Genomic DNA, 18618 nt, shown 5'->3' on the forward strand with positions numbered 1-18618 from the left:
CTCCCTACCATGGCGACAGTGGCAGGAGGAGGTGCCTGCTGGCATCAGAAAGACTGGGCTCCGTGGTGGCTGACAGGAGGAGTCATGGAAGCTGGGCCATCCCACAAAGGAGACCTGGACCTGGCTAGGTAGAAAGGAAGATGAGCCGTGTAATGTAGGGTATTATTTTCCTTTTGGCAGTGATAGCCACTGTGATGGGAATTTCATGATCCGTGAGCAGTACTATCATTCTTCAGCTCCGTGTAGAGAAATCATTTACAAATAAAAATGTCCCTAGGTCATGGCTTTTGACTTGTATTTGTTTGCTTGTAGGGGCAGGTAAATGGAGACTTGGTTAAAAACAATGGAAATGAAAAATCAAACAAACAAAAATAATATGCCTCAATCACCTGGATTTGAAACATCTAGTCAGTGTCATGACCAAGTCATATGTGAGTTGACATTGTTTAAAGGAGAATCAGGGTGTAATTTATAAATGTGGTTCTGGAACTGGCAGCCTTCACAACTCTGAAGGGCTACAATTCTACCGACATTTATCAAACACTTAGCATATGTAAGGGAAGGATTACAGAGGTGAAGGATTGACAGACATCAGCTATCAGAGTGACAGGCTGTTTATAACCTTCGTTAAATAAAAACAAATGGCAAGCCAAGTGTGGTGGTACACGTCTGTAATTCCAGCCCTTGGGAGGCTGAGGTAGGAGGATTACAAGTTTGAGACTAGCCTGGGCTACACATGGAGACCCTAAGAAATAAAAAAAATCAAGACAACTTCTTTAAGCTGCATAAAAAGGGTTTCAGTTAGTATAGGAAGTGTTTTCTAATTAAGAAAACGCAGTGAGCTTGTCTGATGATAGGCAAAACTGTAAGAACGGAGAAGTCATCTCATTGTATCTTTTAGTCATAGTGCTCCCCAGTGGCAGAAGAATGGAGCAGAATAAGACCTCAGATTCCTTCCAGAGCCTAACTTTCTCATTCTTTAGGACAGAAGCGGAAGAGCCCTGAGTGGTGTTTGTCAGAACTAGCATGGCATGCTACTCGCGTCTTGTTTATCACGGTGGATGTTCTGTTGTGTGGGGTGACCATGGGTTTGTGTCATGTCCTTGTTTGACTGACCTTCAAAAATCCTTGGAAAAATCCAAGAGATTCTACTGATGCTTATGGTCTCCCTCCAAGTACTAACCAGGCCCGACCCTGTTTAGCTTCTGAGATCAGATGAGACTGGGTGCGTTCAGGTTGGTGGGGCCATAGACAGTGACGTTTATTTTCTGAGAGTCAAATGTGCTAAGTAAAATCCTACCCTACTTGGTGGGCACCAAACTATGGCCAGAATGTCCAACTGCTAAAAAGTAAAATCTTACTGAACTTAGAAATAATCCAAAAGACCACTCAATAATTTCACTTCAGCAACATTAATAGTGATCTTTGTAACTCATGGACAAGTAGCTTCTGGAGAAATTATACCTCTGTGGGAATAGTTTGGAGCCAAATAGTACTCAGTGAAAAATTTAAGTATGGGGGTGGGAAGTGTTTGGTTTCTTTGTCCTGACCAAAGAGCACTGAGTCTGATCCTTAGGCTCTGAAAATATCCTGAGCAGTAGAAACTAGATCAAATGATGCAACTATCTCCCTCGAATTATGACAATTTTGAAGATTTTGGAGGCCAAAGACACAAACACATGTCTCCTCTCACCCTTAAAATATTCCATTGCAATAAAAAAATGTGAAAAGCACAAAGACTGAGTTGGATTTTTCAAGTTACCAGTGTCTGGTAGAGATAGATGTTGGGGTTTTGCTAACATTTCACATTTGCTGAAACTGATTTTCACCTTGACTGCACTATGCATTTGCAATTCTGATCTCAAAATTTAATGCATTGTCTTTAGAATCTAGCTTTAAAACCACAGTCATACAAGTTGGTTTGTGTTTGGTGGATTAATTGTACACATGAGCATACAGCAGGCAGGGAGGCAGCTGGCATAGGGCAAAACTCCAGCCACTGCATGACTCACAGGGCATCACGTGTACCCTGACCATCAGAGCTCCTCCGATATTCCTAATTAGCCCTTCGGCATTAAAGACAACTTTGATATGTGATCTGGTCCTCCTCTTCAGTGACGTCTCTGGATGACTCCATTCCCTTTATTCTCTGCCATTAGCAGTGAGGAGTGACTAAAGGCAGAGTGCAGGAAAGTGGAGCAGGGGGAGGATGAGGCTGGTTTCTGGATTCTGTCTGGTGGCTTCTTTTAGATAGGGCCTTGTGTTTTTTCCCTTGTGTCTCTGTGGAGTGCTTGGATCTGGTGGCCTGGCTTGTTTCCTGACCTCATCTGCTCAGAGGGGATAACACACAGCAGCTGGTGTCTCACCAGTTGCCACTTGTGAGTTCACTTAATATGGTCCTGGGAAAGGCTTTTCAGGGAGTGTGAAGCCAGCTGGCAGGATTCTCTTTGCCCTGGGGAGAGACTAAACTTTCAAAAACATGTGACTGCTGAAGCTGCTTGATGGGAGAGCTAGAGTTAAGTGGCTTTGGCTCTGGCTTCCTAAAGGTCTCCATAGAGATCTGAGTTTACCAGAGGCTTTGAGCTCAATTCTCAGCATTGTCCTCTTCTCCCATTGCTGGGAGGGACTCATTCCCTCTGAAATCTGGGAGATTGTGAGGCAACACCAGAAAGGTACCATGAAGATCTCCTTGATGACAGAGCAGGGTGATGACCAAAGAGACAGTCCATGTGGCTCATCCTACCTCTGTTGGTGTTCCATCTACCCTCAGAAGAGAGCTGTGAGCTGTACAATGGCACCTTGACTCACACACAAATTCAATGGACATGGTGAAGACTGGGATGTCCTCGGGTTGAGAAAAAGTGAGAGGAGAAATGTTCTCAACGTGGAGCTCTCTTGGGGCCTCATTGGATGATGTCACAGCTATGTGATTGAGTGGACATGGCAGGCCCAGGTAAGATGCTTTCTCCCTGCTTTGGGTAGGGGGAAAGATGCAGAAAGACAGACATGACAACGCTGTCAGCTGTGCTGTGCTTACCGGGATCCCTAGGGCTTTAAGAATGTTCATCTTGCACATGGGACAGGTGCGATGGTCTAGAAGCCAGGGGTCAACACAGGACTTGTGGAAAAGATGCCTGCAATGAGAACCATACATCTTAGAGCTGTGGTACCTGCAGAGACTCCCTTGTCCACTCTAGTCCAGCAATCTGTCTAAGGTTGCTCAACTGCTCAGTGGCAGGGGCAAGACTCAAACCTCTATCACCTAACCTGGGCTGAAGTGCTTCCCACTACAGCTTTGGTGATGTAGCCAAAAGCTGTCTGGATCCCAGGAGTGCCCTATATGATTTGCAACTGACTTCCAAGTTTCAGAAAATGTAGAGAATGTAAAAACAGAGATTTCTCTCCTTTTCAATAGGAAGAACATTTGATGGCAAGTAGGGAAAACTTTTTTTTTTTTTTTTTATGTTTTGGTGGTACTGGGGTTTGAACTCAGAGTTTTGTGCTTGTTAGGCAGGTGCTCTGTCACTTGGGCCATATCTCCAACCCTTTTTGCTCCAGTTATTTTTGAGATAGGATCTTGCTTTTTGTCCAGGCTGGCCTAGACTCCTATCCTCCTATTTTATTTTTCCAGCTGTTACAAGGATGACAGGTGCACACCACCACACCCAGATGTTAGTTGAGATGGGGTTTCAAAAACTTTTTGCCCAGAGTGGCCTTGAACTGCAGTCCTCCCCATCTCTTGAGTAGCTAGGGTTACAGGTGTGAACCACTGGTGCCTGGCTCAAGTGGGGAAACTTGTACAGGCCTTGCAGGATGATTCAATAGGGACTATTTAAAAAATTCCTTTTGCCATCCTCAGAAGACAGCTGGAAAGTAAAAGCTGATTACCATTACTATTTGGGGTTTAACACAAAGGGCAGAGGAGCACCTGGAGGCATTTAATAATACAAATAATATTTTAAACTGCTATGGTCACTGGCTGTCACATCAGAAGCCAGTGGGAAAGGCACTGTGCTTTTGCTGTGAGTGACTGTGCCTGTCTGCAGATGTGCTCATCTGTGTTGCTAATCTCAAGGGCTAGTGGGGATGAGCCTTTGTCTGACTGGCAGGAGAAGGGGGTGGGCATGAAGAGGGCTTCCTGACTCAACTTTGAACTTGGCTCATAAGAGACCTCAGTAGCTGCCCAAGTCAGAAGCTTTGCCTCTTACAAGACTCCAGACTACGGGACAGAAGCAGTCAGAATTTCCCACTGGGGGCAAGAAGAGGCAGCACTTCCTGTTTACAGCATGAGGGCTTCCTTGGGACATTCCATCTATGCCAGACTCCTCAACAGGGTACTGGTCTTCAATACTTCCACCCATTCTCCAACTTTCATCTTTTGTTTGAATACTTCTGATAACCTCATTTGCTTTGTGTTAGAGGGCCTTGGGTTCAAATGCTTATACATTTGAGTGCTCCCAAATTACAGAAGGGTTCAGGGAGGGGCCACCTATTAAGGTGAAATCCAGAAGAACTCACATGCCAATGACGGGATAACCTGTGTCCAGGATAGGACCATACTGGGGATAAGAAAAAGGAGAGTAGCACCAAGCTGTGCCACTGTGTTTCCAGAGGATTGTCAGGATCCCTGCAAGTTTACCGCTTGGAAGGAGAGCATCTCATTCATTCATTTTGTTATCCAATTGTTCACTCAACAGTAGCATATGTCTAGACTTGTGTTCAATACATAGAATCAGTAGAACGGGACTTGGCTCCTTCCCTTAAGGTATAACAGGAAAGACAGCATTACTAAAATAACATATGGACTACTTAGTGAAAGCAGTGCTAAGTATCACATTAGAAGGACAGAGTTTGGGGGCAGAGCTTATAACCAGGAGCTCCCAAGCTCAGAAAAGGTTCTGCAGAGGAAGTGACAAAGCTGAGACCTGAGGGCCATATGGACACTGCCAATAAGAAGAGGAAGGAGGGAGGGAAGACCAAGAATGCTCTAGGTAAAATGAATGTCTTATGCAACATGGCTCTTGCAGCAGCCTGAGTTGGGCACTGGGAGCGGTCAGTCCCAGTGGTGAATGAGAGGGCAATAAGGAGATGGGGGTGTGTGGGATCCAAGTTGGTGGAACTACTCACTGCACTCCCAAAAAACAATATTGACTGCCCTATGACCAGACTCCACCTTCAGAGAGGAGGAAACAATTTCCTCAGATAAACTTGCTCAGCAGTTGGTGTTGCTTCTGGGAAGTCAAACATTCTGGTTGTTTTGACTATTCCTGGGAAGTAGGTCTCTTTGGGGTTTTCTGCACATGCAGAGTCCTGATGGTGGCAGGGCCAATCATTAGCTGTCTTAACATTCAGATAAGGTGCTTACTGTCCTTAACCCTCAGTTACCGCATCTGTACAATGGGGACATAACTACGCAGGCAGAGAAGGCTTTCCCTGACACTCCAACCATCGTAGCCAGTGGCTGTCCTCTATTACTTGGCGGTGTTTGTGTCTGTCATTCTTGCCTCTCTTCTGTGATGGTTAGATGTCTGTGTCAACTCAGCAATGCTGTACCCAGTTGTTGTAATTCAACAGTGATCTAGGTGTTGCCATGAGATATTTGTAGGGCTGGATAATATTTGCAGTTGGTTGACTTTACGTAAAGAAGATTATCCTCAATCTAGGTGGGCTTTATCCTACCATTTGAAAGGCCTGCAGGGCAAAGTTGAGGTTTCCCTGTGAAGAAATTCTGCCTTGAGACTGTAGTGTCAGCTCCTACCCCTATATTTGCAGCCCACAAGCCTGTGCTGCAGACTTCAGATGTGCTAAGCCCCTACATCCCTGTAAGCCATCCTTGAAATATCTCTCTGCTTATCTCTGCCACCCATTGTCTGTGCTTCTCTAGATAACCCTGGTCACTACATCCTTTAGGTAGCCTGTAAGTTTCACAAGGGAAAAACCCTCATTTGCTTGGCTCATGGCTGCATCCCTAGTTCCTGGCACACAGTTGATGCTCAACAAACATTTGCTGCGTGAGTGGATATTTATGCATCCAGGGACTTCACCCTCCGCCCTGCCTCCACATGGTCATGGACTCTCATTCACTCACTCTTCCTAAGCCTCCGCTCCATTCACCACTTCTTTTCTCAATGTAGCTCCCTTGCTCATCACCTCATTATCTTTCTATTACCTCAGTAGCATCTAAGATGCTCTCCATGCTGTCAGGCCTTTCCTGTTCTCCTCATCCCACTCATTGTTGCCAGATTTATCTTCCTAAAATAGAGCACTAGTTACGTCACCCCCTGTTCCATTCTGTTCTGTGCTAGGAGATGGTACACAGATGAATAAGGTCCCTCCATTTAAGGCAGAACCGCAGTCCTCTGGTGTCACCTTGTTAACGACAATGTAATGATCATTGAAAGCCCACACTCCTGGATCCATTGTTTCCTGGCATTTCAATCTTAGGCAAGGTACCTTAGCTTTTAAAGACTCAGTCATTAATGAAATTTTACCTTTGGGTGTGGATCTTGCAAGTGAAAAGTCGTGTGTGTGTGTGTGTGTGTGTGTGTGTGTGTGTGTGTGTGTATGAGACACACACAGAAAGAGAGAGAGAGAGCGAAAGAGAAAGAGAAAAGACATAATGCCAATACAAGTCCTGTTGCACACGGTGATGCATGAGTATTTTCCTAGCACTTGGAAGGCCAAGTAGAAGATCATGAGTTCAAGGCCAGCCTGTGCTACATAGTGAGATCCTGTCCAAAAAAATGAAAAAGCAAGCAAACAACAATATAACAACAAACCCCACAACTCCTGGTACTCCTAAACTGTAAGCGATCATTAGTCTTATCACTACTATTGCATCTTAATTTTAGGCATTATATGATTACTAGGATTTCTACACTTTGGTATAAACTTTCTAACATAGAAACAAAATAAGTGCAAACTAAAAAAAAATTAAAGAGAACTAAGAGTAATAAAAGAAAAAGGGCTGAAGCAGGATGTAGAGTGGCCTTGCTTATCATTAACTAACATTCACTTAGTTCTAGCACCATATTTCTTGTGCCAACCATCAAAAATGAAAACTGTATCCTTATAATTGGGAGCACAAAACATTTTTATTTCTCCTAAATGGAAAGAAGAAACAAGTCAATAGACTAAAACGATAAACAAAGGGATAGAGAAGGAATCTAAAGTTTAGTTAAATACACAATTTAGTAAACATCTCTAAGGCAAACTCAGTCTCAACTCAGCTCACTTTATTTATAGAATTCACAGTAGCCCACCATGTTTTACCAAGTGTAGCTTGAGAAAAAGATATATAGAGGAACAACAGGACAGGATATTCTGTCCCTTTACAATCCCAACAAACTTGAAATATGGCAGAGGGCTGACCAAAACTGGTCTTCCTCCTATTCACCAAACTGAGCACACATTTTAGGAACAGTTCTTCCAACAGCTGATGAGAAAGGATGCTGACATCTGGTGCTGAGATGGTTATGATTAATCGGTTCTCACAATTTTAGCAGCGATGACAAACCAAGCTGAACTCGTTCGCACACCTATTGAGCCTGTTTCCCACTGTACTTTCACCTGTATGTGTTTTTCCCTCTCTCCCCAAGTCAATGGCATTTCTTCTCCTGGTCTCTCTATTTTGCTCACTTTTAGGGACTTTCTCAACCCTACCACCCTAGAGTTGGGATTAGGATTCTGTGGTGTTGGCATCAAGGCAAACCATTTCATTCTCCTTAGTGAAATACTTAGTGGCAAACATAAGTCACTTAGGCACCTAAGAAGTCCATGCCCTCAGGTAACATCAGTTACTTAAAAAAGTACCTCTGTGAGTAGCCAAAGTATTTTTTCAGAGCCTCTGTGCCATATCTGCCCAGTTGTCAATGAAGTGAGAGTGAGTTTTAAGTGAATAAACACTCCTGACAATGTTCACACTCATTATAACCCTACTGTGTACCAGGAATATTGTGTACATAATTAATTTACACCTGTCCTTTGAGGCACAAATTATTATTCTCATTTCATGGAGGTGCCATGAGCAGACTCCCCCTGCTAATACACGGTGGACAGAAATGAGTAAGAAAGCTTCAATGTCCTTCACAGTTGGTGTTTTGTTACTGCAGCAAAGCCTTAGTCCATCCTGGCTTGGAAAATATCTTCAGGGGTGGTTGTAAGGATTGAAAATGTGTGTTTATACAGTGCTTAGCTGGTAAATGTTCAGTGGATAATAGTGATATTAACTATTTGAGGTCATATAGATACAACATACAAAATGACAGGCATTAATAGATGAACATAAAATGCCCAGAGTTCAGGGAAGGGAGCCGTTACTTTCTAAGGAAATTCAGAAGCTGTTGGATAGTATAAGATCTTTTCTGCACAGTCTAAAAGAAGTGTAGAGATAGGAGGAAAGAATTCCAAGGAGAAAGAATTTATGAGAGTCAAGGTAAAGAGGCAGAGTATCATACACGTGGGAAACTAGGGGGCTGAAAAGTAGGCTGCTTTGAATGAAAGAACAGAAAGTGAAGTTGGAAAAGGTGAATCCAGCTCAGCATTCTGAAATAATGTGGATGGAATCAGTAGAAGAGACGTGTGAGCTGTGAGGCCTGAGTATACTGTCTTGTTCCTTGTGACGATGGACTTACCGTCGCTAAGCCATTTCCTTCTATACCATTTCACCTTTCTAGGTCTTCTATACAGGAAGCCCTGGCAACAGTAAGGAGGCAGTCACCACCTTGGTGCTTGGATTGTTCAAGCCAGGTGAGTGGACACCTGCCCTTCCTGCCACAAGCACCATCCTAGTGGCCCAGTAGCTTACTGTGGGCGTAAATGTTGCTATTGGGCTCCACTGGAAATAGTGAGACCAGTTGTGAAAGCTCCACTTCCCCATGGGAGACAAGAGGGAGAAAGGGAGGGAGGGAGGGAGAGAAAAGAAGAAGAACAAGAAGGCGGAGGAGGAGAGAGAAACAGAGAGGGAGGGAGGGAGGAAGGAAAGTGGGGGAATGCAAAGTAAAATCCAGAACAAGTAGGGTAAAAGCAAAATATTTTGTAAAGATGGGCTAGGTGTTCTTTGGTTTCCTTAGAGTTCTTAGGCATTTGGCTGAGTGACTTGGGGTATCTAAGACAAAATCTCTCTCTCTTTCTCTCCAAAACTCTCTCCTGAAAGAGCTGATTTTCTGCAAAGCTCCCACACAGTGAAGAGCCAAGGGTGGGCAACGGTGTCATGCATATAGCCAGTGGCACAGTGGAAAGAGCACTGGTTCAGGGAACAGAAAACCTGGCTTGGCTTCGGTCCTGTGACCCATCTGAGTTAAGGTTTTGTTTTAGTAAAATCCAGAGATCATAATGCTAATTTCCCTATCTATTTTATAGGTTGTTGTGAAACACAAATTAGACAGCATTTGTAAAAGTACTTTATAAACTGCAGAATCCTTTTCAAAGTTAAGGTGTTTTGATAATCAACCATTTATTTTTCCCAGCTCTCCATTGTATGAGGTTTAAGTAGCATGAAAATCCCCCAAGAAAACTACAAACAGAACAAAAGAACAACACCCCTCATTGTATCAGCTCCACTTGCTTCTAAACTCAGTTTTCTCTATTTTTAAACTACAGTGGAAGACATTGATGCTTTGGGAATGAAAGTTGGGAAGGATTTCCAAGTCCCTCATTTTACAGTGTGTCTCACTCCTTGGGGTTCTGGTAGAGGGAGGCTCTGAACTTAGAACTTGACCCTGGCCTAATTACATCATTTGGCTGGGGCACCAAGGCTGATTGGCTTCCATCCCATGTGTTCACTTGATTAATATGACTGGAGATCAGGACATCTGAAGTCTGAGTGCCATATTTAACAAGGTTGTTACAGTGAAAGACTTCTTTCCTAAGTCCGTGTTTGCTCTGTTAAATGACAGCAGAAACAAGCACATCAGACATCATCTACCAGCTTTGCCCTCTTCCTTCATCTTTTCTTCCTTTAATTCCTTAATTAAATGATATCTAATCACTAGCAATTCAGGAAGTAGTACACATAAAAATCTGAAGTAATCAAAGAAAAATGGTTAGAAAATGCCATCAGCAAACTTTGATCTTGAATATGATTTGTTTTGGACAACATGGAAAGTGACTTATTTGCTTTTACATTCTATGGAATCGCTTCTTTGGTACATCATTTTCTTCTTCAACACCTTAAATAAATTGTACTATATAAGAAATTGCATAAACCTTAAGCAAGTTTCTGACTTCTTAGGTGTGAGCACGGTTATTTACACACAGATGTGCCAGATGAAGTGGTACAAGTCTCCCTCACTCCAGAAAGTCCACTCCCGCTTCTTAATCAGTGAGCAGCCACTTCGGCCACGTAAGCACCATTGTGACCTCTGTTACCAGAGGTCATTCCTGAATTTCATATAAATGGAATCACAAAATATGTATTCTTTTTTGCCTGGCTCCTTTTGTTCAAAATAATGCCTTTCCAATTCATCTGAACCTTGGTGTATATCAATAACTTTTTTGTTTTACTGAATGGAAGTACCCCAACTAGTTTACAGATTATTTTTGTAGTTAGACATGTGGGTCACTTTCAGTTTCTAAGCTCATATGAATAAACATGTTATCGTCACTCTAGTACAAGTCTTTCTGTGAGCGTGTGTGGTCATTTCCCCTGGGTATACGTAATTGCTGTGACACAGAGAAGTGTGTTTTTAACTCTGACAGAAACCGACAAATTTCCAAAGAGCTTGTTCTGTTTAAAACTCCCATCGCAGCTTCCTAACTTTATTCGGCCAAGTATGTAAAACTATGTCTCTGAAAGAATGTTTTTAAAAATGTTTTTCATAACAGTGACCATTGAGTGGGATACAATGTATCAACAGATGAATTTAGAGAATGTAGTTAAATTGCTCAGTTATTTAATTTCTTTGTAGGGAAGGATTAAAATAAGGAGGAAGAGAAAAACAGAGATAAAAATTCATAAATTTTATAAGATGACTTTTAAACTCTAAATCAAAAAGTATCATAAGAATAAAATAATGTCATTGCAGTGAGGAAAAAAATTATTTACCCAAAAATATAAAAATAAATTGTGAAAACTGGTTAATACATTCCTTCATTCTCCACCCATGTTAACATAACTTAAATTAGGAAACTTGTTCCAGTCAATCGCAAGGAACTTGTGTTGGTGACCAGTAATATCCCAGAGAAATTAAAGACACAGGAGTTAAAGCTTCCCAAATATTTGGCTGGCAGATGAGAAAAATGGTTAAAAAACGTACTAACTCCTGGCCCTGGGGAGCTAAGCTAAGGTAATTCCCCTCCCAGCAGCGAGCAAGCTGTCAATCATACCACCTTTCTGAAAAGCGATTGGAAAAAATTTCCAAGACCCTTCAAAATCGTTTTTACCCAGTTGTTTACTTTAGGAGTGTATCCCAGGGATAAGTTCAGAAAACAAAAACTTGAAAACAAAAGCCTAATGTCATGATCTTATAATGATGAAAAAGTGAAGCAAATTAAAATGCTGAACAATAGAGGAAAGTTAAATAAACTCTATTAATGGGTTATTAGGTAGCCACTAAATTATTCTGGAGTAATTTCCAAGGTTATAAAATATTTGATTACTTTTTAATTTTTTTAGCAGCACTGGGGTTTGAACTCAGGGCCTCATGCTTGCTGGGCAGGTGCTCTACCACTTGATCCACTCCATCAGCCCAAATTTGCTTACTGTTTAATGTTAACTGAGAAATTGAACAAAAACTATATTGATTTCTTGACTCTACAATGTTTAAAAAATACATGTATGACGTTAATAAATATGCATTATAAAAATTAAATACATTAGTAATTGTTATTTGAGTAGTGAAATCATTGATTTTTGTTAACTTCTTTATACTTTTCTCTATTTCCAATATAATAGCAACAGAACCTTGAAAATTATTTTAAGAAAACCAACATCTACAAACAGCTAGAAATAAAATGCTTTGAAAACTAATTTGTATAACATGGGCATAAAAGAATAAGACAACTAGTAATTACCATGCTTCAAAAAAGGAAATTGGATGGAAATGTGCTCCTGATCAAGCACAAGTATCATCATGGGAGGGTAAACTGAGGACAGGCGTTGCTGCCAGGCTAGAAAGCACTCCTTTGTCTTCTTAGTTCACGGGGATGGGGTTCATAATCAGAATCCTGATCATATTACAGAGTTTTATAAAACTCTTTTACTTACAAAGACCTTGGCATTTTCTCTCCTTACAGACATTTGGCTCATTTCAAATCAAACTGGTCCCTGGGTTTAAAAATCTTAAGGGGTTAGTGTCTATTTTTTAGTGACTTCAGTAAAACTTGATTGTGACTCTTTGAATTTTCAGTATTAAAATTATGTTCACTGTAACATCAGGTTATAATTTTGCAGACTGCATGATTTATTTTGGTCAGGTTGCACCTGGCAGACAGCTTGACTGAGTGGTCCCTCCTCCTCTAAGAGAGAATGAATATTGGAGTCTAGCTAAGGATCCACAGGAGAGTTCTGAGAGAAGCAGGGGTGGTTATGATGCCCCGTGAGCTTGGTGGGAAGTGTCTAGTGACGATAAGGAAACTGGGACAAACTGAGGAAATGGCCGACCAAGAGCCTGTTCCACCCAAGCTGCTGTTTGTGAGGGACTTCTGGGGTAGGCACTGTGCTCTTTCTGTCACATTAGCTCAGTCCATCTCATTAATCAAATTTTAAGAAGACCAGGCCTTTGGCAGACAGGTCATTCTGAGCTCTAGGATCCCTGCTTGTTCAGCAAGCTTTACGTATGAACCCTTCCACTGTTTCCCATGTACTTTATGCTAGCTGTCACCCAGGCTGCTTCTCTGTGTCCTTGGGGACGGGAGTTAATGGAATACAGTACTTGAGAGTTCAAGCAACACTGAGACCCAGGTCAAAATAAGTATCAGTCACATTAACGGAGAAAGAAAAGTGGCTGTCGTCTGGCTACATGGACAGGGACTTAGGAGAATGGTGTCCACTGTGGACTCGTGGATTCACAGCAGGCCTTCATAGATATACTGAAACTAGAGCACCAAATTTAGGCTTTGACTTTTTCAGCAGCCCACAAAAAATTCCTTTCCCAAGTCTCCAGGCCTTTTCCTTTTGGGGTCTAGATGACTCAGCCACTGAAATGGCATTGGAAATTTCTTCGGAAGTTAGGGTATCTGTTGCCCCAATTTAAACATATAAGCTTCATCTGTCCCTTTGCCATGGGTGTGGGACATCATTGTGTTTAATCTTTTTTTTTTTTGGTAGCCCTGGTGTTTGAACTCATAGCCTCAGGGCCTCCTGCTTGCTAGGCAGGTGGTCTTACCACTTGAGCCACTCCGCCAGGCCAGGAAATCATTGTGCTTAAATCTCCATGTCATCTCTTGCAACACTAATGCTGTTAGTCATGTTCTGATTTTTGTAAAAAATATATCCTTATAAGGTGCAATGACTCACATCTGTAATTCCAGTTATTTGGGAGGCAGAGATCAGGAGGATCGTGGTTTAAGACCAGACTGGGAAAAGACTTGGTGAGACCTCATCCCAACAAACAAGCTGGGCATAGTGGCATATAGCCATAATCCAGCTATGCCAGAGGCACAGGTAGGAGGATTCAGGTCTAAGACTGGCCCTGGAAAGTGCTGATCTTATCTGAAAAATAACCTAAAGCAAAAAGGGTCACAGAGATGGCTCAAGAGGTAGACCAGTTGCCTAGCAAGTACAAGTCCTGGGTTCAAACTAGTACTGCCCTCCCCCCACCGAAAAAAGATCACTGAAATTTTAAATTTATAAAGAAAAGGAAACTGCATGATATAGTATATTTTCTAAGTTATAAAAAGGAACTCAAACTGATTAAGAAATTTAGCCACTTTCCTACAAAGGAGAGATGAGAAATAGGAAGAGTGACACAGTTGTCAATGTGAATGGATCTTTGCCTTTATGACCCAGTTGTGGGAGGGCTCAGGAGTTGGGAATGTCTCTGAAAGAAAATAAGCCAAAGCTGGCAAGTGTTTTATTTGTTTCTTGGTAAAGAAAAATCTGGTTTAGTACTTTCAATCTATTCCCTATGCTATATTTTTTTATTTAATTTTTTATTTTTTAAACTGTTTATACATTTATTCATATGTGTATTCATTGTATGGGCCATCTCTCCCCACTGCCTGTGCTATAGTTTTTGAGAGATGGTATCCCTGGATTTTTCTTTTCACTTAAAATCTGAATGAAAACACATGATCATGTTTTAAATGCAAAACAACAACAACAAAAAAAACTCATGTACCGATCAGCCACCAGCCTGTGAAACAGGTCACAAAATCACAGATTAAAACTTTGAAAAGTTTGGGCCTCTGCTGCTCCCCGGCCTCTCTGGAATAGATCCATCTCTGTGACACCTCAGTGCTAATACTCAAATTCAGTCTCCAACAATTCTTTCCTAGATTTTACAGTAGTCCCCAAACTGGTCCCTTGGACTCCAGACACATCCTGTTCAGCCACACTCCATACTGCTGCCAGTTGCTGTGTGTTGATCACAAACTAAAGCTCAGCAGGCCCCAAGGACACGGGGCTCACCCAGGCCCCTCGGCTGGGCATCAGGACTTGAACAAGGCTTCTGCCATATCCCTGATTCTTAACAACTCCAGGCTGCCACAGTTAGCCTCTTACGCCTGACTGCAAAACTTCTTCAGCATGACTTAATGGAGTATAACTAATCAATTTGAATCATAACCTTAGAAACTAGGAAATAATCCAAAAACTGAACGAACACTTATACCCAGAGCTCTTTACCATAGCCTTACTGGTAAAAGCAATAAAAGGCGTGAAGGTGTGGGGAACTGTCTGCAAGTAGTTAAGCAAACACATGGTATATGAGTTTGCATTTGAAATGTTCTCGACAAGGCCCACATGGTAAAGACTTGACCTTCAGCATGGTTCTATTGGGAGGTGGGGAAAACCTTAAGGGTGGGTCTAGTGGGGAGGACCTAGTTCCTTGGACACACGTCCTTGAAGGGGGCGGTGAGACACCAACCCCTTCCTCTCTTTCTTTTGCATGCCAGCTGTGAAGTGAGCGTTTGTGCCACTGTGTTCTGCTTTTTACCACAGGCCCAGGAGCAACAGGACCGGTCAATCAGTCATGGGCTATGAGCCAAATATACCTTCTGTTTTCATGAGTTTATTTTCTCAGATATTTGGCACAGTTATGGAAAGCTGATGGCACAACAGGATATGCTATGTGAGTGATGAGTGACGTTGATAAAGTTTCTAAAGACATGCAAAGTATTTATTCTAGAAAGGACATAAGGTAACTTAGAAGATGCAAATATTCAAAAAGATGCCTTAAATGCAAAAGGAGAAAGAAAAGAATGGAGACATAAAATCGAGTCATAGCTGAGGCTAAAAATACCTTTGGCGATGGGTAGCTCTTAGCTTTCTATCACAAAAATTCTGGGCAGTGTCACAATTCAGTATTTACTATATGAAAACCTTGTCCTTGGTTGGGAAATACACAGTCACTCCACAGGGGAATTGCTCTGGTGGGTCTCCATGAAGTCAGAGAACAGATCCCAAGTTTTTCAAAGACACAATGGTGAGTTCCCTTCAATAGCTTCTGACAGTTGTTCCCAAAGTAACTCAGTTCTCCAGTGGGGAACACATGTGAGGTACTGCATGTTTTTAGGTTTTTTTTTTTTTTAATGAATTACCTTGTTACAGGAGTACATTTTTAGATAGCTAGAAGTACTGGATTACATTTCAATTAATCTTCCCAAAGAATAATTTTACTACTCACTTTTTTTTTTTTGACAGTACTGGGGCTTGAGATCATTGCTTTCTGCTCTACTGCTTGAGCCAGGTCCCCAATCCTTTTGCTGCTTTTTAGTTTTGTTTTCAGGTAAGTTCTCATGTTTTTGCCCAGGCTGGCCTAGAGCCATGATCCTCCTAACTCCACCTCCTGAGGAGCTGGGTTCCAGGCATGCACCACCACGCCTGGCATTTTGTTTTGTTGAGTTTTGTTTGAGCCAGGGTCTTGCTATGAACCCTACAGGTGTGAGCTACCATGTCCAGCTCTAGCCAAATCTTTTATGCACTTGCTGAAAAAGTACCTGGAGTCCGGCAACTCTAGTTTGATAATTAAAAGTAGACTTATCAGAATAAATAATTAAAGGTCAAAGGTAGAAGGAAGGAGATTAGTGAGAGGCTACTGAAGAAGGCCAGAAAATGACATTAGCAAGGGTGTTAGCATAATTGTGTGAATAGTAATGCTAATGGTAATAGCTTAGTATTGCAATAATAATAATATCAGACATATCTAGAATTTTCACTTGTTGTCAGGTTTAGAGTCTATAAAAACCACTTTTTAGTCAGTCAACCTAAATTAGACTCTTAAATCCAAATTTGAGTTCCATAACTGACATTTCGGGATAATAAAAGTCAAACTTAAATTAAAAACAAAGCATACAGAAACATCCAGACTGGGAGATGTTGTTACTGTTCAGAGGGTTCAGAATTCAGTTTAGAAAGATGAAGAGGCTCTGAGGATGGACAGTGGTGACAACTGCACAGAAATGTGACTCGACTTAATGTCACTGCACCACACACTTGAAGATGGCCCAAAGGTACATTTTATGTTGTGTATACTTTCAAACAAACCTAGGAATCTGTTCTAGAGTGATCTCACAGGTGATCTCACTCAGGCAAAACTGATGTCCTGTTGTGGAAAGAAGCCTAACAGACCCTGGGCCTGTGGAACTGGTGACTGTTCCCAGAGCAGACATGGCGGTTTCCCTCCTTCCAGTCCCCTGGGCAATGGTTTCAGTGTTGGGATGCTGAACAGCTGCAGTCCACTTTCAGCATGGAGGGATTTCAGGGTAGGTGTTGTTACTTGCCTACTATATTCTACCACTTCCCCTGCTTCATCCATGGTGAAAAGAGCTCTGATTAATCTCTAGGCAGCACTGACCAGTGCTGCTTCTTACAGTCCCTGCTTCCCTCCAGGAAACCCTGTTTACAATCTGTAACCACAGGAAGTGATTTGTGAATCAGGTAAAAGTTGGGGAGCATCCAGCAAAGGTAACAGCTGGAGTTTTAGAAAATGTTAATTGTAGCTCAACTCTCATAATAGTAAGTCAGCAGGATGCATTGCCTTTACAGGTCACAGAAGCAAACAGTACATCGATGCCCAAGAAACTACTTTCATCTGTCCTCCATAGCATGTGGGATGGTGGATTGTGAACAGTTCCTCACTGGATTATTAAGAAGTAAGCTCAAGGGTCCAGGACACATTTCTGCTTTACCTCAGCAGGAAATTCTGGATGGGTCATGAAAAGCCCCTTCTAGAGAGAGTTCTGCATAAACACAGCATCCCAGGGCCAAAAGGTCAAAAGGAGCCACAAATAATCTAGTGCTACTTCTGGCAGATCCTTGTAACTACAGGTAAAAAGGACAGGGTGTTAAATAATGGTGACAATAAACCCTAACTTGCAGAAATGGGCATAAGAAATAAAAGGAAGCAAATATACGACAATGTTAGTTGCAGTTACCTGGATGAGGGAGTGAGATAATTAAATATTTTATCCATTTTACAAATTTTCTGTAATGACAATGTAAAGGACAAATGAAAGCATGGTTTGAAAAATCTGAAGAGACTGCTTTTTCTATGGAACCTTTCTTAATTTCCTTATGCCTGATATTAGCTCCACCTATTTTGTATACATTTTGTTATTATTGGTACACACATCATTCTGAATCTTGATTATTTATTGGAATTCCTGCCTTTCCCAGCAGGCCATTTCCTTTAGAGAGTGTGGACCGTGTCATTTATCTATTTCATGTCTTACAGTTACCATAAAATTCCTACTATTCCTGGCACACGGTGGCTTTAAAATATGTTATTCCAAAGAAAACATGATAAAAAAGTTTGTTATGCGAATCTGCTTATTAAAGAAAGAGGGTTCTAAGTTTTCCCCTCAGTTGTGGAGACTTTGCCAGACCAAAGGAAGAGACAATAGGAACTTATATCCTCATGAGTTAGTGATAATGCTACAGTGATAAATTAGAGACGGAAAACAGTTTATAGAGAAAGAATACATACATTGTTTGCTTTTACAGCTGGCAAACATGGATGGACTTTGGCTTGCGTAAGGAGTTCTATTCTTTCTGAGAAGTTGTGTGTTTGAAATTGGGCACTGAAATGGGCTGATATGAACAATTGTTGAGCATCAAGTAGGGACACCACAAAATAAAAGCCATGAAGAATCAGAGAGCCCAACCTATTCTCCAGACAAGGGAAAAGACAATAAAGCTTTGATAAAATATCTTTTATTACTAAAAATCATCCAAGACACAGCATCATGCATATTTTGGCATGTGTATGACGTAGCAAAACCAAAGTTTCTTGAAAAGGTCTTAATGATGTAATATGTCCAAACCCAAACTACAAAAGTTAGACCTGTCTGACGGTGATGTGCTCTGTGGACCTACATAGGTCTGTAGGTCTGTCCCTCACATTGTGTACACGCATCCAGCTCAAACTAAAGGAACCTCGTCTTCATATGCTAGGGAAGGACCAGATAAAAAAGAATGTGGGGGAGAAAACGTAGACTGTATATGTGGGTGACTTCCCT

The 18618-nt window shown here is 41.7% G+C and overlaps 1 protein-coding gene across 2 annotated transcripts in view; it reads right to left on the minus strand.

Moving 5' to 3' along the window:
• Window positions 1–18618, minus strand: part of Rnf150 (ring finger protein 150) — a 241446-nt gene that overhangs the window by 58049 nt on the left and 164779 nt on the right. For both annotated transcript variants that reach the window (XM_074041195.1, XM_074041196.1), the window contains exon 5: window positions 3038–3134. In XM_074041195.1, the coding sequence (XP_073897296.1) occupies window positions 3038–3134 (97 nt within the window). The remainder of the gene's footprint in view (window positions 1–3037; window positions 3135–18618) is intronic.

The sequence above is a fragment of the Castor canadensis genome, chromosome 9, assembly GCF_047511655.1.
Source record: "Castor canadensis chromosome 9, mCasCan1.hap1v2, whole genome shotgun sequence".
Lineage (NCBI taxonomy): Eukaryota > Metazoa > Chordata > Mammalia > Rodentia > Castoridae > Castor > Castor canadensis.